The sequence below is a fragment of the Aythya ferina genome, assembly GCF_964211825.1.
Source record: "Aythya ferina genome assembly, chromosome: Z".
Classification (NCBI taxonomy): Eukaryota; Metazoa; Chordata; class Aves; order Anseriformes; family Anatidae; genus Aythya; species Aythya ferina.
Genome location: NC_140299.1, coordinates 2,538,120 through 2,560,741, shown reverse-complemented (window position 1 = coordinate 2,560,741; position 22,622 = coordinate 2,538,120). Strand labels below are relative to the sequence as shown.

The 22,622-nt window shown below is 50.5% G+C and overlaps 1 protein-coding gene across 4 annotated transcripts in view; it reads right to left on the bottom strand.

Annotated features, from left to right (window-relative positions):
• Nucleotides 1-22,622, bottom strand: part of ZBTB7C (zinc finger and BTB domain containing 7C) — a 134,988-nt gene that overhangs the window by 73,267 nt on the left and 39,099 nt on the right. For 2 of the 4 annotated variants that reach the window (XM_084505020.1, XM_084505023.1), the window contains exons 1-2: nucleotides 19,674-19,750; nucleotides 7,142-7,240 (exon numbers count right to left, since the gene is read on the bottom strand). Coding sequence is in view for 1 of the 4 variants with exons in the window: in XM_084505018.1 (XP_084361144.1) it covers nucleotides 3,043-3,061 (19 nt within the window). In the remaining 3 variants the exon portion in view is untranslated. Of the gene's footprint in view, nucleotides 1-3,042; nucleotides 3,166-7,141; nucleotides 7,241-19,673; nucleotides 19,751-22,622 lie in introns of those variants that run through there. The other 2 variants (XM_084505019.1, XM_084505018.1) reach the window with 2 other exon arrangements.

The following is a 22,622-nucleotide window of genomic DNA, read 5'->3' as shown; positions in this document are numbered from 1 at the left end:
GCTCCCTGGGTTGGATGTGAGGATGTAAACCCATCTCAGATGACCAACATCACCTTCCCCTTCAGCCCAGCCCTCCTCCAAGCACACAGCCCTGCTGCTTCATGTCGACCTTGCGGCTCTCCTACACCAGAGCTTGGTTTTGTTGTAACCAGCTCCCAGAGGAGCTTATAACAGTGGGTCTTTTGCTCTGAGCATTCACTGAGACACCCACACAAGTCCCTGCAGGACCTGCGCCTGCTGCTGCCACCACTCCAACCAGCAGCCTTAGGCCCCTCTGCTCAAAAAGCAGAGCCTTGGCACACATCAAGTCCCCGCTGCGGGGTGACAGCAGGCAGGACACAGGCTCTGAGAGGAAGCCCTGTAATGGTGTCAGCCCAACTCAGAAACCAAGGGGAGCCCACGGAGGCCTTGGAGCGAGGGGAGCCCCCAGAGGCCTTTCCATGGCCTCTCAGCCTGCTTCCCCTTCTCCATGGGGATGTGGGCGATGCAGCCAGCCCAACGCCGTCCTCCAGCAAAGCCAGGGGCTGCTGGCATTTGGCTGTCTTGCTCAGCTGGGAGCAGGCGTCCTGAGGGACCCCAGTCATGAGGGGCCAGTTTGGAAATCTCCATCCTCACCACAGACCTCGTTCTCTGGCCCTAACCTGTGCTCTGCTGCATGGTTTTCATGCCAGCCCCTTGGAGGGATAACTCATCACGAGTGCCCACGGCTCTGGAGCCAACGTTACAGCCTGGGCTCCAAATATAGCCCAGCACAGCAGCAGCGGGCTCGTGGGCAGCCATCCAAGCCCCCACCCATGCCCCCAGCCCCTGCCCTCCCCCGGCTGCTTCCTTCACCCAGCCCAGCCACCGGCCCCCACCCGCCAGGGCTGACAGATTTGTGCGGTCCCGCTAGGGTGGGGTGGGTACATTTATTTCCTCTTTTCCAAAAAAGAAAAGAAAAAAAAAAAAAAAAGAGAGAGAGAGAGAAATAATATATATACAATTAACCTCTTCCTCTCCTTGCCCAGGGGCAAGATGCATTTTCCCGGCCACCAAAATGGTTTTGGGATGAGGAGTTCTGCTCGTGCAGCTGCGGCAATGCTATTCTGGCTTAGCTGAAATTACAGAGCTGAACTCATGTGTGGGCCTTCAAGAGGCTGTCCCGGAGACCGCAAGATTAGAGGAGCGGACCACGACCTGCAAGGCCAAGGTCTGTGCCCAGCTGCACGGAGGGATTCTTGGGCGAGTCACAAGATGTTCTCCACCTCCGTTTCCACAGAGATAAAAGAAGGGCAGGGAAACAGAGCTAGTCGGAGAGAACATCTCCAAGGGAAGGCCCTTTGCAGCACGGAGTGGCCTTCCCACTCCTTTAGGCTAAGCTGCCCAACCCTCTAAGAGATGCAGAGGAGCAGATCCATAGCTAAACCCAAGGATTTCTCCAAAGTTTAAAGAGGGAAAGAATAATGCAGCTCCCCACCCCACAGCCCATCCTTAAGCTCCTCTACCCCGCCCCAACCAACTCCCATTTCCCCCGTGTTTTCCCAGGGACCACTTCTGACCCCTGGCGGGTCACAGATTTTGGATGCCCAGCCCTGTGTGCTCCTGCTGCTGGGAAGGCTGCCAGACAGACGCTGGGCAGCCAGAAACATCGGGACGAGGCAGGAATTGCAGCCAGCCCTTGTCCAACCGCCTCCTGTCCAAACACTCGCTAGAGATCTAACAGCACCAAAAAAAAAAAAAAAAAAAAAAAAAAAGGAAAGCGCGGGATAACCCCAGCATCCTGGCCAACATCTCCTCTCGCTGGGCTGCGAGAGCTATTGTCAGGCACATAATGACTGCTCCACCGGCTCCACTGCCAGCATTCAGCTCATTACTTTGCAAAGTGCTTTGAAACGCACTGAATACGCAAGGTGCTCTATCAGCCCAAATTCAGCTCTGTTTGATATTACAATGCAGCGTGTTTTACCGCACGCCTTTTGTCTGCCTCTTTTGATGGTACCCAGTTGTTCCCATAATTCAGTATTCCGGAGTCATTAGTTGGAATTAGTAAAGTCCTGCTGACGGACTTTCCTGAGGCTCTGTTCTCAGGCTACAAAGAGACGACTGGCAGTTGTCCTGCGTTCCCAAAGGCAGAGCTGCCATGGGGCTGTCCCGGGGGGAGCAGACAGACAGAAATTCTGGACAGACGGACTGCAGTGTGGTCACAGGGGGTGTTCATGGCCAAAAGGGAACCTACGAATGCATTCATCTGGTTCCTTTTTACAGCACCAGCTGAAGGGCTTCACCCCAACTGCTTTTAGACAGCACATCCTACAGAGTTCATGTTTCTCTTCCAGGAATTCCCTGCCCTTGGTGTCAGGGCACCAGCACCCAAGTATTCATCTCCTTCTAGCTTCTGGCTGTCCTCCTGGGTCTCACTCGGACTCAGGGGAAAGCCCAGGAGAGAGAGAGACGGCAGCTGCATCTACAGTGCTGCACTAAAAGCCCTCGACAGACCTTCAGTCCTCAAGTTTCCCCGATTGGTTCTTGAAGCCACTTTTACTTTTGGCATCCGCAACATCCTGTGGCAACAAGTTCCACGCTTTAATTACACCTTTTATGAAAAAGTGCTTCCTGCTGTTTAAAGCCTCTGCCCAACCGTTTCATGGTTTTTCTCTAGCTCTTGTGTATGCAGGACACAACAAACAATGGTTCCTCCTGCACCTCCACACCACGTAGGGTTTACATGCCCCACTTACAGACCTCCCTGTTCCTCTCTCCTCTGAAAAGACCCCATTCAGCTAAGAAAACGCACTGTGTCCTCTCTGAAACAGCCCCCCACCAAGCTCCATGTCCTGTACATCCACCCTGCAGCATCAAAACACCTTAAAACGCACCCTCAACTTTACATGAGGGAGCAGTCCTGCCAAAACCAAGGCGTGATGACCACGTGTTGATGGTCTGGCTGCACAAACCAAGCCGGCTGTGCTGAGCTGTGATGCCCAGCACCCCTCCCTGCCTCTCCTCCCCACCCAGCATCACCAGCCCAAAATACAACCAGACTGCTCCCCAGAGCATAAATACCATTGAGGACATGCTGCATGCCTGCGCTGGGAGAACCAGCACTCTGGAGAGATCAGAGATGCTTTCTGCCTCACAGCCCCAAGGTCTTTGCCTTTCACTGGCGTGCTTCGCAGCACAGATACACTTAAAATTCAAGCTCACAGCAGCTCGCCTTTTATTTTAAGAGATTTATATCCCCCCCTAAATTAAAAAGTTTCTCTCTCTTGAGCCAGAAGAGCTGCGGAGAGCAGGTGACCTTGGCAAGCTCCTTCCCACCTGCCCATACACCTGGGCAATAGGCCTAATTGGCACGGGTGTTAATTAAAGGCAGCTCCTTGGAAACTAATGGTGCACTGCAGCTGAAGACCAGCAGCGGAGAGACACACAGCTTTATGTGCAGATGCACAGCTGAGAGCAAAGGTGGGTCCCGCTGCGCTGCACACCTCCAAAATACAATCCATCCTCCAGGACAGATAGAGGACACCATCGGCACTCGTGCGCAGGGAGCTCCAGCAGATGCATGAAGCCGTGCAGTTTTTGGGCTACTCACTGACACTGACACCCGGCCCCCCGCAGCCAGCTCAGCTCCCAGCACTGTGGCACCCACTGCACCTGTGGGTGCTGGCCCCTTGCACCCACCCCGTCCATCCCACATGGGTGTAACGTGGGCATTTGGGCACCGAAACAGAAGTAGGAGCACACCAGCCTCCCAGAACAGCCTTCAGCAGGCTGTCGTTGCTCCTGCCCACGTATTGGCTGTCTTCCCTTCCCTAAGGATTTCCCTGAAAATTACTCCATGGATCATCCCGCCGAGTATTAGCACTAGCACTCCCCTTGCCACACAGCCAAACGCAGACAATTCACACCTCTCGCCTTGCGTTTTCTTAAGGAACGCTGCTCAATAAAGCAGCCTGCCTGGATTCCAGCGTAATCTAAAAACAACTTTACGGCTTCTAATTTTAGCACTAATCTTCCTTTGCTATGGTTGTGTGATTTCTAATTATTTTATCCCCAAGCCTTGGTTTGACGGATAGTTGTATCTTTTCCAATGCCGAGTGACTTGTAAAGTGCTGTTAAAAAATATGCTGATCATTTCATGTTCATTTCCAGTTCCTACGCAAATAATATTCTCATATATGGCTTCAGCGAGGAAATATTATTGTTATTAAAACAATAACAATAATAACAGCAATACAGTTCTATGCAGAGAGGTCTATTTTTCAGGATGAACCCAATCTGATCCTGCAAACACCTTATTTTCTCTTAAAAGTTGTTAAAGAGCATAAATCCGTTATCCAGATACGGATCTCTCAATAATTTAGTGCCTTTGGCTTGGCATCATTCCCAGAACGTTTCGCCTTTATCTGCCTTTATTTTCAGGTTATAACAAATTGAAGAACAACCAGCTGCGCTGAGCCCATGTAGCAGTGGTGCTGGGGACACAGCTGCCTCGATGCTCCCTGCCAGCACCCTTGTGCCTGTGTGTTCAGGTGAATGAGGATGGGAGAAGCTGGAACAACATTTTCTATTCCATTTTGACTCACCTAGCATTTAGTTATGGATTTTTTCCTCTTGCTGTGACTGCCTCATTAAAGACCCTGGAGGTGTATGAAACAGTGGGCAGCCAGGCCCTGGGGCTCTGGGGACGCTGTAGAAAATGCAAGCACTTTGATATTTGTGACACTTTTCCTTTCACAAGTAAATCTGAGCTGGTTTGGCTCGGCACACGTGGAGCTGCCAGGGAAGGGGACACAGAGCCGCTGCATTCAGAGGGCAGTGCTGGGTCCCTGCTCTGCAGTGCTGCCAAAAACACCCCTGCAACTGCCTCAGAAGCCAGGGCTGGGCAGCTGCAGATCATCAGCTCCCTTCATGCCTCTCCAAATCCTCCGATTTTACAGCAGCAAGCATCAGACCTCAGCTGAGGATGTGCTGAAGTGGCCTGAGATCAGACCCCAGGCAGCTGTTTTCTCTCCAGCTGTGCTCACCTGAAGCAACCTCACTCTGATGCTCCTCATCAGGGACCTGGATCCAGTCCCGCTCCAGAACCTGGTGCAGTCACATCAGGACAGAGGTTTGGCAGGGAGGAGATGCTGGACACACATGGGGATGCCCACGGGACCAGCAACCCGCAGCCCCCCTGGGGGATGCAGACCAGGGGTGGTGGATGTTTGGGCGTTTATTTCCTTCCCGAGGATTTACATTGCACTCCTAATAAACCGGGCGATTGGAAAGCATCCATCTGACCTGTGACATTTCTGTTTTAGTTACTCTCAAAGCTTTGACAGCAGCAGTTTAAACACAGAGCATGTGAGCTGAGGCACTGAAAAAGCACCCCGTCCCCACAAATTCAGGGTGGATGGGAAAAAACACCGCACCGCAGCCCTGAGGGCAAACGCGTTTCTCCTTTCTCCTTCTTCTTTCTCCTCTCTTTCACTTCCTGAGCCTGTTTCAATGTGTGTCTTCCCCCTCCCCACTGGAAACTCGAGCTCAGCTCCCTACCGTCCACCACGATTGTCAAGAGAGAAGGATACGGGCTATTTTTTTCTTTATTCTCCGCACAATGCTGCACACAGAGCATTTGAAATGGAGATTGCCGAAACAGGAAACTGCCCAGTGAAAGTCCTCAGGCCCAGGTCCCGAAAATGTCACGGTACAGAGCTGTGCGGAGGGAGAATGGGGCTCTGTTCCAGCCAGCACTGTGCCTCCTCCCCCCGAAATAAAAGCTGATCCTGAGAGCTGGGGGCTAACCTCCGCTGGAGTCCATGGGAAGCCAGCTCTTATTAACCACCTTTTTGTGGAGGAATCCTACAGATGGGGTTAAAAATTATAACCCTCTGCCGGCTGATACTTTTATCAGCATGCAGAATTAATAAGGGATATAAGCTCGCTCAGGAAGCCAGCCCTACAGGAAATCATTCATCCTCAGAGTTTCAGAGTAACATCCATAGCATCCTGCTGGCTTCACTCTTACTCAGTTCTCTGAAAACTCATCCGCGAGAGCTGCGCTTTTCCAGCTCTCATCCTGAGCTTCAGTTCACCTCGCTGGGCTGGAAGAAGGAGCCTTGGAGCAAACCCTGCCCGTGCCCCCATGCAAGGCACCAAGCTGGCACCACTGAATCTCCACCAGGATGCAGGGGAGGGCACAGGTTGGCCCTCAGCTCTTTGGTGTCCATTTACCTACCTCGGAGCAAATATTTAAAAATCACACGGACATTTCGTGCACAACAGTGAGGCCAGACTCGGAGAAGAGCCTACAGTTCCTGTGTACCCAGCGAAATATTTTCACAGCTTGTTTTTGTCTGCAGGTGCCAGAATTATTGTAAAACACAGGCTCATGCAGCTGTAGGTTTTGAGGCCTTGTAACTCTGATCTGAACATGCATCCTCTCCAACAAACATTGATATTCTCAGCCCTTGATTACTTCTGATGGGAGTGAAAACTTATTTTAATTGCTTTTACAGCTTTCTGCAAGTCAAGTCAAATCTTCCCAAGCAGAACAGCTGGTGACCACTGCCAGGATGGTGATCGAGAAATTCCCTTTCTGGAAGTAAAGGAGATTGTTTTGTGTTTTTGGGGAGGAGGTGATGCAGCCGTGATTTCTTTGGAACACTGGTTATTATTGTAGTGTCAAGTCACTGATCTACAGAGTGACAGTGTTCAGGGGAAAAAAAAAAAAATCAATTTAGCCAGGAAAGTCCTGGTTGGAGTCTGCATCTGGCTTCCAGCAACAGCTTCAGCTGTCCTCTGGGCAAATCAGCCTGCAGGAGGATATGTTAAGTTGAGGTTTGCAGCGGGCAAATGATCCCAATAGGATCAGAATAAATCCTGGTGCTTTTGTGCTGCCACATGAGTCTGTCAGTTCTCATGTGGCACCACCGCCTTCATGCAGCCCTGGAAAAATGAAATGCTGGTGGGCTCAGGTCAGGAGGTCCAAATCAATTGAATGTGGAGGTAAGCGAGGCATTCATTTGTCACAGAGTACAGCAAGTTACAGGACCTGACCAGAGCAGGTTAATAGATGAATGGAACGGACAGCTAGGAATATCGTTGCAGATTGTCTGTATAACTCACAGGACATCAAATTTCACCCATAATCCGTGCAGAGAATTAGAATAATTACCTAGGACCCGATCCTGAAAGATGCTGAGTGCAGTCAAGTGGTCTCAGTTCCCATAGAGGTCAGTATCTCAGGGGCTGTCAGCAGGATCAGCCTTGGAGCCTGGACAAAACAAGAAAGGTTGGGCTTAGTACAGTCTTTTGTTAGAAAAAAATAATAGAAAAATGCTGTAGTGTAATTAAAAAACCCATCCCAGGGCCGATATTCCTGCACAGAGAGCCAACACAAGGATCACACAGCCCATGGTAGGAGCTCCCCAAACCCACAGGTGCCCTCTGCAGAGCAGGGACAGACGCTGGTGGCACATGGGAGAGGAACTACACTAGCATGGATGTGTCCACAGAGCTTCGGTCCCCCTCCAGGAACGTCAAGGCCGTGTTTTTCAGGAGCACTGCTTGACACGAGCCCTCACACAGACACAGGCACGGCCGTCCCGGAGCAGACACACCTCCCTGGCAGAAGCGAAACTCCACGGCTGCCTTGCCAAATCTACCAGCAGCGATAAACCTGGAGGCGTTTGCCGGGTTCCAGAGGGGAAACCAGCCGAGGAACACCTCTCCGAGCAGCTGTCGGAGGGCAGAGCGTGCCGGGGACAGGATGACAGCACTCTTGTCCGTACGGCCCTTTGTTTCCCGAGGTCCCCCGAGATGCTCGGCTGGGGGTGGCCAAGTCTTCCTTCTTCTTCCCCTATAAGGGGAACGGATGAGGGGACGAAAACAATGCTCTCTCCTCACTTGCCTAATGGAAGAACAAAAGCACAGTGATCCCTTCCAAAAATGTCTTTTGAGGAACAGACGACCAAGCCCTCAGTATTTCTGTTTATTTATTTCTGGACGAGCTCCAGCCTGGCAGTGTTGTTCTCTCCTTCCTCCAGGCTCTCACAGGACTTGCTCAGTGCTGCACAGACAGCACGACATCGCTACACAGGTCCTGGACAGACCCCACACCTAATCCAGGAGTGATCCAGTGGCCGTGGAGGCTCCTGACAGCAGGCATGGACTTGGCTGTCTGTGCAGACAGAGCTGGTTGAAGGCCATAGGTGTCCTCTACACCATCTCCTACATTTTCCCAAATTCCCTCCAGCCAGGTGTGTTCAGCAGAAGGTCCCCATTCCCTGCCCACCAGGTTTCAGCCCGTCCACATCCCACCAGGGCGGGCACCAAACCCACCAAAGCCAAACCCAGCGCAAAACCAGGCTCAGACCTTTCATTGTTCAGCGGCGCTGGCTGCGACAAAGCAGAAGGGGATTTCTGTCATGATGACTGCTCATGGAAAGTCCCCGACTGGCCCACAACCATGGAAAAATGGAAAATATAACTTTAATACCAAGTTGGTGGCAGACTGTCTATTTTTCTCTCCTGTGACTAGTTACCATGGATAGATTTCTGAGGTCGACAGTGCAATTGTTCAAGGCACTGCTCCTATTAAATAGAAGATGAGCAAATCATCCCATTTGTACTGTGCTTTAATTTCCAGAAATTCTTTGTTCGTTTGTTTGCTTAAATTATTTCTCTAATTTAAAGAAACAATGCAGTCTTACAAAGCGATGGCCCAAATCTCTCGAGTAACCCTGCTGTGGTTCATTACTTCTGCACTAGTTAACAAGGACGGTAATTTCCCTAAGGTTTAATAGAAAATCTTCTTTCTATAATGCAGAGAGGCAGGACATTTTAACAAACTTACTACCGTGTTTCAGCAGTGCTGTAGGTGAGGGCAAGGCACGGGTCCTGCTCAGGGCTGCTGTATAGAAGGGGATACCCTAAACTGAGCTTTCTTTACCCAAAGTGGAGAGCTCAGACTGCATGTGCCACCCCTCCAGGTGGAGAAAGGGACCTGAGGGCCACACCACGTTGGTGGCAAATGCAAAAACCTGCTGAAAAATGCTCTCTGCTGAGCTCCACTTGGGACGAGGCTCCTGAAGCACCGCAGCCCTCATCCCAAAATGCAGACTGGGTTACTTAGTACTTATTTCACTGGGACGACATAAATGATGCTGGAGAGGCAGACGTGTCTGGGGTGGGTGTGCTGGGAGAGGCAGATGTTCAGTCTCTTTTGCTAATAGTGAGGATTGCAAAGCAAACAGGACTCCTGATGACTGCCTGCCCATAAACTGCCCTTCTCAACAGCTCTGCAAAGCTCGTTGCATGACGGAATCAGAGCATGCTACTAAAAAATATTAAGGTGATGGTGATGAATTGCACTGCCACATGGGTCTCAGAAAAAAAAACAACATGGGAAGGAAGGTCATATGTGTGCGAGGGGACAGACCCTGCTCTGCTCCTCGCCCACCACTGCAATCATGCCAGCAGCACGCAAGAGGTTAAACAAGCACAGACAAGAGCTGCGATAACAGGGACTGGAAAACAAGCAAACACATAAAACACCTAACAGCCCAGTAAAACCCTACAGATACAGGCAGGCGGGTGAATCGCATCCAGGAGCTGGCGATCCACTCTCACAGCTCCCTCTGTGGTGCAGGAGCATCGAGCCCCTGCATGGGGCGAGCTCTGGGGACACGAGAGCAGTGGCTCAGCACGCAGCCTCGCCTATCCTACATGCCCACACCAGGCGAGCTGGCAGCTCTGCCTCGACTTATAAGGGCATTTGCCCTCCTGCAGCCAGGCTGAGCAGCTTCCTCGATGTTATTTACACCATCGGATTTGTCAAGCAAGAGCTACACGTGTTTGCGCGCAGCCTGCTCTCTTATCCACGCCGTGCGCCTCGGCCGGCCGAACAAATCGTGTTGCATAAATAATAAATCGCGGCGTGGTTAATCACAAGCAGCCCCGAGATCCCCACAGCCTCCCTGCAGCGAGGAAGGAAACCGGGAACGGCCCCGGCCTCGGCAAGGCGAGTCCCAGAGCACACAGCGAGATCACAGGGGCTGTTTGCAGATCGCTTGCTGACCATGAATAATTCAGGCAGGAGCAGCTCGAAGCAGAAGACAGCAGATACGAGCTCAGCACACGCATTTCAGCAGCTTTTATGCTATTAAGCAAGGCAAAGAAACCCCCAGCCCAAGGAAAAGTTGGTGGTGTTGCACGGCCGGGCTCATGACTCTACAGCAGGCCTCAGCATAGACGTTGTGACATACAGCTGGAGCTCTGCCAGACCCCCAGCTGATCAGAAGCATCCTGCTCCCTTTTCCAGGCTGTTTTGCAATTACTGGGGGAGGACAGTGCATTTTTGGAAACCTTCAGGACCCACCAACAGGCTGGGCCCGCTGCCTGATGACAAGAAGCAACAGGTCGTGTCATCCGGCAACCAAAACAGGGAGCATCCTCTGACTGATCACACCAGCTATCATCTTCCAGGCCTCCTCCCACTCCTGCGGACCTCTCGGGGAAAAAGAAACAGCACTAAAAAAGGAGAAATTAAAAACCCAGAGCTGCTTCTTCGCTTTTCCCAGGCGGGAAATAAAGCAGGTAGTGAGACAAGCAAAGAGAAAGCCTGACAGGCTGGTGGATGCTGGAAGGCTGCCATCGAGGGAAGTGAAAGCCGCAGCGGGAGGGCGCGGACAGAGAGGCCTCTTGATTCCTTGGGGCACGGGTAATTAGAGCTTGGAAAGTCTTCCCTCGCCTTCCTCCCCCCCCGTTTCAGCTGTCAGAAAACACCCTGGGTTTGCTCTGCCGGGGGACGGCAGCGTGCGGCGGTGCCACACGTCCTGAACCGCTGCCACCGCCGGCCACAGCTCCGGCTCCTGGTGGCGTGAGCGGGGCTGAGAGCAGCTGCTGGGACCCGCAGAGCATGAGGAGCAGGGTGGGAGATGCTCCCTGGAGGCCCCAGAGCAATCTTTGGATTCGTCTGCCTCTGGAGGAGCTGGTGCTGCGGTGGGGATCAGCTCTGTGGACAGGGGTGGCAGGGAGGAGGGTGGAAAAGAGAAGAAAACAATAAAAAAAAAAAAAAAAAAAAAAAAAAAGTTAAATGGAAAGAGGCCCTCCAGGGTCACTGGCAGCTGTGTAAAGAGCTAGCACCACTGCGGATTCCTCGTTTGTCCCTCACCTCTAGATGGGAACGTGACTTTTTGTGCAAACAGCAAGGGTGGGTTCCTGCAGCTGCACGGCTCCTGTAGGAATAGGCTAGCAGCCCACACCCAGCACGTTATCAGGAGCACTGGAAGCCAGTAAGCAAAAAAAAAAAAATAATAAATAAATAAAAATAAAACATACAAGTGGTAAAGGCAGATGGTAGAAATCATATACAGTTTTGGTGCAACCATGGGAAACCCAAATCCATCCCCCCCGAGAGCTCATTGACGACAGGAAGACCTTTGCTGCCCAGTATCACACCTTGCCATGTGGGAGTCCTTTGGGAATTCCTGCACCCAGACTTGAAATACCCCCCCTCATTTAATTCCTCGGCACCTGGAGGAATGAAATGGCAGCCCTGGGTTTGGTCCTCAAAGGGCACGCTAAGCTCGTCGTCAGCTCAGCTGGAATTAAAACGCTGTCTGTAGTGATAAAACACCTGGCTGTATTCCCCTGACATAAACCACACACTCACGTTGCCTTGTATTGCGTGAAATGTATCTGATTCAAAAATTACAGCGATAGTAAAAGGCATCCATCCGAGCTCTCAGCGCGAGGAGTCCCAGCAGACAAAGCTCTCAGGGTAAACTCTTCAGATGAGAACCACTCGGGCGTCCCAAGCTCGCTGGGATCTTTGATGTTACCAGCAAACAAGTCTACGCTCTCAAATCGTCCTTGAACATTAAAAATATTGACTCCATCCACACTTTCTCCCATTCTTAAGCTACTTAAGCTTAATCTTCTGAATTAAAAACATCCTTCAGCATCGCTGCCTGTAGCATCTTTGATCTCGGAAGGTCAGGGTCTAGAAGTGACATCTCGGCACTGTCTGCTGCGGATGCTCCATTACCCACATTAGGAAAATCTCCCTTCGGTGCTTCACATGAGCTGCGTATCTCTGGCAGCAAACCTGTTCCTTGCCGAGAGCCAGGGAGGCATCTCCAGACCCAGGGCAGGCCGCACATCTCACATCTCCGTGCTACCCCCAAAATAATTACCTGGCCAGGCACCACATCTGATCCCCAGGGCTGCGGGTTCCCCACCCCTGCTTTTTCATTCCATGTAGAAAAAAAATAGCTAATTAATATGTCTGACAGATTTTCTTTGAAAGAGATATCACGTCTTCAAAACGCAGGAAGATGAAAGGAGTAATCGAGCAGATTAGACTGACCAGAAAAGCAAGGATTGTAGCATGGCAGTGGAGAGCACAGCTTTAAATCTTTCTCTGATATTTATGATGTTTTTATTTGCATATCAAACTGCTTGCCAATTAACTGTATAAAAATCTGTGATGAAATTATGCAGGGTAGCTCTCCCAAATTAAGAAACGCCAGGGCTGGGCTGAGTAATTGCCCTTAACTCCGTCCCTCCAGGTGTTCCCATTCTCGCTCACTCCTAACGATCATGTTCTGTTTCCCAATAACACAACCGAACAATGCGCGCCTTTTGCAATTGCACAGGCACGTATGCAACACTTCCACGTGCTGCAAGCTGCTCGGTGTGTGCCGGGGCTTCTCCTGCAGCCAGTTCGGGATCATTATTTTCCTGATCTCCTCCAGCTAGCTACACGCCTGCCGCCCCTTGTCTCAGACCGCAATCTCTTCAGCGCCGGCTTTGGCTCTGTTGTGGCTTTGTGCAGCACCCAGGAAAGTGGGACCTGTAGGTGACACAGGAATGCAAACAACAACAAAGACGCATGCTCTCATTTTACATATCAAGAGCAGTGTGGGGAAGCAACAGCCTGGCACCGCAGCAGCACCGCCTGCCCGGAGCGTGCACAGGAACACGCCTGCGCACGCATATCAAACCAGACCACTGCACAAAGGTCTTTGTGGCACGCTGGATATCTACAAAGGGCAGGATGCAAAGCTGGAGCCTGCAGCGCTGTCTGCGCTGCCAGCTAGCAGCAGTCGGAGCCGGCAGTGCCTGAAAAGCGGGCACTGAGAGCCGCCGGCGGGCAGGCAGCGCTCTGCCTCGGCGAGAGCTGGTGCTGAGCCCCCTGCAAGCAAAGCTGCCATCTGCGGGGTCCCAGCCCACCCCAACGTCCAGGTACAGCAGCTCTGCCTCCTTTCAGTGTGTGGAACTGAAAAGGGGCCCCTTGAACCCAGGGTCACCAAATTAAGCTAGCAGAGGTTCAGGAAAGGCAAACAGCGACAGCTTTCCCTGCAGCAGACGGCGGGTCTGCAGAGCTCCTTGCTGAAGGACCTGTGGAAGACCGCTGGGGTTAATAAACAGGCACACCCCTACAGCATCAGGAAATCCCCACGGCTGGAAATAGGGCTTCTTACCATCCGTTACACCAAGGGAAATAGCCCCATACCACTGGTTTCTTGCCACTGTCCCCTTCAGCACGTGCAGAAAGGCTGCACCCAAGCCCTCATCTCCTGAGTCCCCTTCTGGCTTTTAATGACACCCCTGTCCTTCATCCTTGCTAGACACTGGTCCCGCCTGCCCCCCACCAGTTGCTCCTATGTCTGTGTATCCCAAAAAACACCTCCTTCCACTTGGAAGCCTTGCCCAGGGAGTGAAAGCTTTGGACATCGAGGAGAAGAGCCATAAATCCCAGATGTGCTTCCAGGAAAGCCCCAGACATAAACAAGCCACCCCTGGAGATGGTGGGGAGGAGAGGAAGGAATACGCACCCATTCCTTGGGAGCAGCTTCGTGGCCTAACAGAGGGAGAAGTCTGACTAATTTGAGCGATTAAGGCACATTTTCAGACATTTAATATTAACATGAGAACAAATCAAAGAGAGCTCAGCTGGCTGGGCTCCTGCCTTGAATACGTTACATACATAACAAAATAAAAAAAAGAAAAAAAAAAAAGAAGGGAAAAAAAAAAAAGGGGTTTTATCTTTTCAAGTGCCTATGAAAAGGTATAAATTCCTGTCTGGCTGCAGTGCTTGGCCTCGCTGCGCCCGTAATTGGAACCAGTGTGCTCAGCTTCGCGGGCGTCCCATTCACAAGCGCGACAAGGAAGCATTCAATTTTTTCAATAGGAAATTTCATCGCTGGAAAACAATCCACCTTCCTCGCCTCCGCAGAAGAGCCGGAGGCCGAGCTCTTTGCTCACCATGGTTTCAGCTCAGGGCCAGCCCTGGCTGGGGCTGCTGGAGGGCAGAGGCTCCTCGCGGTGTCCCCGCACAGTGTCTTGCCCCCGACGCTGCCAGCTTGCTGCTTTGCTCCTAAAAGCACTGGGATCTTCTCTCTTCACTTGGGAGGGCTCCGAGGCTCAGGTTGCAGCTTTTATTTCCATAACCATTCGGGCCAAACAAGCCCGTGGTTTGTCATGGCAGTTTTCCTGAGATTTTCAGCTCTCCACCCAACTCCCGGACCTGGAAAGCACCTGGGTGGATTCACAGGCCACGCTAACGGGCAAAGGTTTATTTTGCATGGGGATTTCCCCAGAGAGACATTAAGTGGGTTGTTACGAGCCTGGGACACCCTTGACCACATGGGACTGAGCAAAAATCACCTTACAGCTTTTTTACTAGTATTTTTTAACTTCTCATTTTTCATTCCTAAAGTTGGTGCCTTAGCAGAGAGTTAAATAATGCTCCGGGCTTTGAGGACACAAAAATCCTTGAAAAACCCAGCAGGATTCAAGAAAGCAAAGCAAAAGGCAGCGTGGATAGGACAGACAAAATGCTGCACTAAGCAATGTAAAACCAATGCAAAGCACCTGGCACTGACCACTGCAGGAGCAAGCTTCAGGACCACACGGGCTCACGGTCTGATCTACCTGTCCCGGGCTTCCATCTGCACAGTGTAATTTCTAAGTCAAAATTTACTTCTACTTTAAATCTTATTTGGAAAGTTATTTTCCTTCCTCTTAGTCACGTAGCTGAAAGCACCGACGAGCAGCTCCCACGGCAATGCCTCATTTCTTTGTGTCCCTCCAGAAAAGCCGCTTTCCGCAGCCTCTCTGCATTTCACCGTCGCGATCCGCTACTTAAGAGGTGATTTTCTGCAAAACACAACAGGCTCAGCGGGGAAAATTAACTTTTTTTTCTTTAGTCAAAGTCCAGTTCCTACACAAAAGGCCACATGCAGTACCGAGGGGCTGGGAGAGTTGGAGGCAGCACCCGGAGCAGAATCAGGAGAGCTCAGCACAGAGCCACCAATTTCTCAGTAGACACCGGGTGCAGGGGCGATGGGTGCTGGACATTTCAGGCAGCAGGGGCACTTGCCATTCCTTCACTCTAGTAGGAGATCACGTTTTTTTCCCCCAAGAAACCAGGTACTGTTGCCCCAAGCCTTCCCAGAGTTAGAACAGGATGCCTCACACAGCCCTGAGTAGGATATAAAGACTGCAGCATCAAAGGATGGAAAACGTCCTCAAAAAGTCTTCCTGTTGGGGTCTGGCCCACAGCAGGCACCCCAACAGGGCTCTGGAGACGTTTGCTCAGTTCAGGACTGCCAGGGATGGATCCTCAGCCCCAGCAGGCTCCTGGTGGTTCACCAGCCTTTTCCTCAGAGGTACTTTACAGCCCCAAGGATCTGCTCTTAGGGGAAAGACCCATCCTCGGACCCTACTAACACCTCAACCTGCCAGAAGGTTCGGGCAATGCTTTCTCTCTGCTGGCCTTCATCCCAGCCACTGGGCTCAGACTCCAAGCCCTAATCCAGCCCTGCACACCAGAGTTTATCGCTCTCCCTAAAGCACCAGCCATCAGCTAAACCCCAACAAATTTTCGAGCAAAAGAAACACAAGCCCTCTATTTTTGCGAGCCAGGATCACCTTTGTTGTGCTGTCACGCTGAGCCGCCACCAAAGCTTTTCCTAGAACTCATTAATGGTGATGGTCAAAACACTATTCCACCTCCTCTCCTCCTGCCTCTTCAAGGGCAGGATGGGAGCACTTGAGCTGCTGCAGCACTGATTGTCCTATTGTTCTACAAAGTGCCTCCTCTACAGCAAATTGAATGCTGAGAGCTGCCGGAGAGAGCCCCTTACAATGGGACCAGTGCATGTTTCTGGGATTATTAGAGGGAAACAGAAAGAAACCTCTTCAAGAGTCTTCGTGGCACTTAACATGACAGCTCAAAATAATGGACAGGACAAAAACAGAGCGAAGATGATTTAAATTATGCAACTCCAGGAAAGTGGTGTTCACTTAGGCTCCGAAAGGAGAATTGCCATTTCTTAGAAATGCTAACACTCACACCCCCCTGTTAGGTGCTCTACAGCACATTTGTTCAATGTGCCAGCCAAGGAATGCCACATCCCTTCCATTAGGGGATGGAAAAGGTGCAAATGAGGAGCAGGGGCTGCAGCTCATCAATCCTCAAACCAAAACATCCCTGAGTTTGGCTCCGCTGCCAGAAGTGGAGGGGTGTGCAGGTACAGGTTTACACACACACGTTCCAGGCAGGCAGCTCTGGAGAAGAGGGGCTCACTCCTGCTCGGGGAGGAGAGGTCTTTGCAGCAGCTGCCCCATCAGTGGTGTTAGTGGTGGGTCCCTTGTACCTGCTGCAGGCTCCTCAGATACTGCACGGTGTCTGCATGGACCTCGTTGGCTGACCGTGCTTGAAGCCTTCAGCAGAGGCTGCAGGAACTGCAGCCAACAGCCAAGAGCGTGCTGGTGTCCCCTGCCCTGCTCCCAGGTGCTGGGACCCCCCTGCTCTGCCTCCCCTCCTCATCCTCTCCATGCCTTGCTGTCTCCTCCTGGTGCTGGTTCTCTACTTCATGCATGAGCCTGCAGGAAGGCACTGGCCACTTTTGTATTTTTTTCAATTTTTATCAATTTTTTCCCATTTTTCCCATTTTTATCCTCCATCTGGGAACTGCGCATGGGCACCCGGAGTGGAGGGAGAAGTGTGCTGGGAGCAAAACAGGACAGAAGCTGGGTGTGGGCACTGCCACCACCTGCCTGCTCCCGAGAGCCCCGTGGTCTCACACAAAGCCACTTCCCAGGAGCATTCAGCTAAATAAAGCCTCGCTCATCAGCCTGGGCTACTTACAGGTGTCCACCATCGGTGGTGGTGCACCCAGTGTGGCTGTTCACACACACCAGGGCTGTCACTCCGGTTTTTCTCGCATGACACAAAAGAAACTAGGAACTGGGAGCACGGCGGGGAATCGCCCCAGAGCCCTGAGTGATTGCTGCTGCTTTATTTCACCTCCCAGAAGTGCAGTTTCAATCTCTCCCCTCCTCCTTGAGAAAGCAGCGATGCCCCAGCCCTCCTCAGCCTGGCCAGGAAGGCAGGAGTGGGGTGGGGAGACACGCACGTAACACGGGGTCAATTAGCGAGCTGTCTGTTTCCAATAGATTTGCTTACGCTGCGGCGGCAATCTGTCTTTCCAGGCCGTGCTTTGGTTTCATGACCTGAAGCAAGATGCAAAGCAGCTCCCAGGCGTCTGAGGGTGCAGCCCAGCCACGGACACAGCCTGCCTAAAATGGTTCCCTGAGCACCCAGCTCTCCGCCAGCACCTCCAAAACCATGGGTGCTCCACACCTCCCTTGCACCCATGTGCACGGAAGGGGAAGACCACTGAACTCATCACGGATATATTTAATAAAAGTGGAGTGATGCCTGGATCTATCAGCACTGTTTTCTCCCCAGGCAGCAGCAGAGCTGTCCTCATGCCCTCTGCACAGCCCAGAAAAACAGCCTGGAGAAGGCCCAGCAGAGTAGCACAGGCCTTTTTTGGGGGGTGAAATGCTGCAGAAACCCCGGCTAGACACTAACAGGTAGTGCAGAGGGTGCTCGTGCGAGGGGAGAAAGCTGCCTGCAGGGTTTTCTGCTTCAGCACCCATCCCATGCACGCACACACGTGGAGGTCTTGGCAGCCCCCAGCAGCAGGAATCAGCAATAGGATGCGGATGGAGAGAGCCCGGCTGGGTTGTGGGGTGGCACAGGGGCAGGTGTCCCCCTGTGATGCTCAAACTCACCAGAAAAGGGCTGTCCACACTCATTTGTGCACAGCAGCTTGCAAAGTGTCAATGCCATGAGCCTGCCCTGCCTCCGTAAGTGTGAGAGGTGAAGGAATACGTGCAGGGATATTTGAGCATTTATCATCTTCCCAAAGCAGCAGCACTGTTTATTATTGCTGGCAAAAAGTTTGTAAGGTATCACATGCTGAATGTGCCCATAGCACTATAGGTGGGGAAATTCCTACATGTAATCAAATCTAATCCACCTCTCCATGTATATACAGTACCGCATTCCTCACCATATTTTCAGAGGGGTATTTGAGAGCTGATGCTCATAAAGCTAATAGAATCATAGAATATTAATTTTTCTCCCTGTGATTCATAACATTATTTAAATTCATAATAATAATATCTACAATAAATGAAAATTAATAATATTAAAAGGTGATACCTTTTAAATTAGATTGTTTAATTCCTTAATATCAAATAAAAATTAACATTATAAAATAATAAAAAGGTGATGTCTTTTAATCAGTTTAACCTGCCCCTCACTGGAAAGAACAGAAGAAAATAAAGAAAAGCAAAAAAAAAAAAAAAAATGGAAAAGAGAAAAAAAAAGAATGAGGAAAGAGGAAAGAAAAAGAAAAAGATGAAATAAAAACAAAAAAAAAAAAAGGAAAAGAAAAAGGAAAAGAAAAAAAGAAAAAGGAAAAAAATGAAAAAGAAAAAGGAAAAAGGGGAAAAGAAAAAAAAAAAGAGAGAGAAAAAAAAGGGGGGGGGAAGAGAAAGAAGAGAAAAGGGAACTAATAGTTTCTATATATTTAAGGAACATCAAGTCATTTTTTAAAAAGTCCTAGTCCTTCCTAATAAGATGCCTAACAGTGTGTGAATTATACAGCCATAAAACTTCTACTTACATCTGACATTTGCTGGTAGGAATAAATCAGATCTCGGAAAAGAGGAGACGCTTGGATTTCAATGGGTATTATCATAACTTTAAATGTATTAGTGGTGATCTGAAAGCAGGACATTGTTATACAGACAGACACACTGTGTTCATAACCAATGGTAATTTGTAGAACGCATAATTTGCTACTACCAAAATAGCACAGCATGTGGTTTTTTTGCCCTTTTTAGTATATAGTCTTGTAGTTTCTTTTGGCTTGTTGAAAGAAATCTACTCTGCACAAACTGAGCAAAAGCTCAGACCTTCGGCAGCTTACACAAAACAGGTGGACGTGCACCAGGGGAAATGCAGGCTTTTTGAAAAAGCCAATAAAATAAATAGATGATTATAGAAAACGAAGATGAAACCAACTTCTCTTTCAAAGGCAGAAAGTTGGAGACTAAACTCAGACTGACTAAACGCTGATTGAAAACACACCCTGCCACCCCCTCTCCGAGTTTTACCAATGCACCGAGTTCTCACTCGAAAAATCAGTAGGAAAAGAGTCACCCACCACACCTTCATCCCCGAGCTGGCAAAGATCAGACGCTCCTGGTGTGCTCGCTGCTGGCACACAACAAGGGGTCTCCCGAGCAGCAGGTGAAGACAGCAAGCCCTGCTCTGATGCCCTCCACCGTGGTCCCTGCCATCACCTCCCTGCCAGCCAGGAGCGCACGGTACTCACAGGAGAGGTGAGATCTGGAGCTCCTTGGGTCCCAGCCCTTCCACGTGCCGTGGGGAGAACGAGACGTGAGTCGGGGATCTCTGCTGCATGCTCAAAGGCTGCTCTGTGAGACCTTTGGTTATGTCATGGTGGAGACTCACCAAAAAAAAAAAAAAAAAGTAGGAAAAAAAAAAAAAAAAGACAAAACCCACTAGAGAAAATAAATGCCTGTATCCCTAACAAAGCGGCAGGGTGGAGCCAGCACACCCTTATATTTAGCTGCAGGCAAATCCTTAAAGTTGTAGCACATTTATTTCCAATGAATCACGTCAAAGCTACAAGATCAAAACCCCAAACTCTTGCCGTTTGCCCAGTTCTGTCTTTCACTGGGAACACAGGGATTGTTGTTATCACCAGTTTATTTTTATTCTCTGAGCCCAGAAGGTTTGGGATGGATCAGAGATGCCAACAAGCTCAGCTAAGGCTACCTCGAGTCAAAGTAAAGGCAGTTTCCCACAACCTCGAGCTATTAATTTGAAGGATCCGGATACTTTGTAAAGTGGAAAAAAGTAGTTATCACACTTAAATTTAGAAAACGCCTGAGGGCTGAGTGCCGCTGCGAATTCCTCCCATCTCTACCTGCCCTGACAGCGCAACCTGGGCGGCTGCAAGGTCAGAGCCCATCTGCACAGGGCATGATCTTTTGGGATTTCCAGCCCAAAAAGAAGCGGGGAGGGAGGACAAGGCAGCAGGATGGCCTCCGAGCACTGCAGCCCCCAGAGGCCGCACCGTGTCCCGGTGACCAGGCCGTGCTGCCCCCTGCCCAGCCCTGCTGCCCTCCCCAGCTTCCACACCAAGACCTGGAGGTCACAGCACGTTGTGTCAATGTGCAGGGACAGCAGGAGGCTTGGACAGCCCCTACATGTCAGGAAATCTGCATCTGCACTTTGCCACTTGCATGGTTGCATCCAGGCCTGAGGCTGGGCTTGTGCCAGCAGTGCTGGGGTAGCTTGGGGAAAGGGAAGGAAGCCCAGCAGCAAGGGGTAGGGGGTGACAGAGGGGACCCAGCTGTCCCAGGGCTCCCCAGAGGAACCTGGGGAACCTCAGCACCCAGGCTGAACACCCAAAATCCCTGCCACAAGGATCTACATGGTCCATCCGTCAACCACTGCTGGCTCAAAAGCCACCACTCGCACCTCACTTTAGACAAACTAGGAAAGCATCAACCAAGCCCATGCTCTCCTGTGAAAGCCAGTCTCTCCATCTAGCCAAAAGAGCTGCTTTTTCATTGATGCTTCAGTGAATATTGACCCCAAAGCCTATATTTTTCCATGCACCTTAAGAAAACACTGAAAATATTTCTTCTTCCTCTTCCCCTGCTACTGGCTGCCACCTTGCCAAAACAAGAGCAAAGGCACAGCACATCAGATAGCCATGCGGGACCTGATGAGAAGTTGGTAATCAACTACCAATGCATGGGGCAGAACAGCTCTTCTTGCTGCACAGGCCAGCCGTGGAGGGACACCATGAGAAAAAAAACGTACTGTTGTCAATGTACAGGCATCTGGAGACATCCCGGCAGCAGATCTTCTGACTGAAAGAGATATTTTGTTTGTTTGTTTTGAACTGTTGCTTGCCAGTACAGGACATCACTTTGGGCATTTGTCCTAGCATACAATTTGCATGCCAGATGCTCTTTCGTATTGCTAATTGTTGAAACAAAGTGGATACTGAATGAGGTCCTTTGAGGTTGGCAGGGGCTTCAAATACGGCCAGTGTTGAGCTAATTCTGCTCCCAGTGAATGCAATAGCAAATTCGCATTGGCGAAATGCTATACGCTGTTTTTTTTTTTTTTTTTTTTTTTAATAACACAAAGATGAAAGCACTAGAACAATGGTGAATGCCCTCAAAAACCCCTTCCTCCGCTAAGGTCAGCCCCCTTGCCAGCCTCTGGCTTGCAGAACGACAAGGTCCAGCATGGCACTGAATACCAGAGACAGGCAAGCAGCCTCGCTGGGTAAAGAGGTATTTTTATTCAGGGCTCATAGTGGCACATGCTGGCCAAACCATCCTTCTCCAGCTCAATGGATGCTATATTCTCCAGCAGGAGAAATAGGAGGAGCCGTGCAGCAAGAGATCAGTGGAAAGTGTGAAAAGCTGAGCAGGAAAATGGACTTAGCTGCAAGAGACAAAAGCATGACCGGTAGGGTCTCCTAAGGAATTCCCTTCTGGGTGTACACTGAATTCAGTATCTGTCCTTAATCTCAAATTCCCACTTGGCAAGATGATTACAAGGAAGATAACCCCACAGGGTCACACACCACGCGTCCCAGAGCACAGCCTTAGGAGGCATTTGCCAGGCTACAGGAAAGTGGGGACCACAAAGGACCACCTGCAGGACTGAGTCCAGCTGCAGGAAACCCTGTGAGAGGTGGGTTATCCCCCTGGGACCACAGCACGTCAACTCAGATGAAAAGACACACGTTCAGAAAGAGACCATCCAGCCCCGACTCTTGTTTTTTTACAGCAGCTGGTGTGACCTAGGCAGAAGAAGTGCACAGAAAGGTGTGAGCACACAGAGATGCCTCTTTCCTGATCCACGTGCGAGATGTTCCCAGGCTGGATCTGAACCTGAGAGCTAGCAGCCCTCTCTGGGCCTTGAGCCCATCTAATTGCTTCTTGAACCTTTCTGCACCTTTGGTCTCCAAAATACTGTGTGCCAATGAGCTCCCCCAATTTAATTACTCACTGTGTGAAAAACTATTTCCTTTTGTTTGCTTTAAAAGTGCTGCCAAATAATTTCATTTCACAGCCATTCATTTCTGTGTTATGAAAGACACAATGAATAACCGTTCCCTGCTCCCCTTCTCCACGCCATTCACGGTTTGATATTTCTGTCTTAATAAAGCCTCCTCAGACAAGTTTTTTCCAGCCCTAAGTGGCCTCATCCATTTAAACTCTTTTCCTCC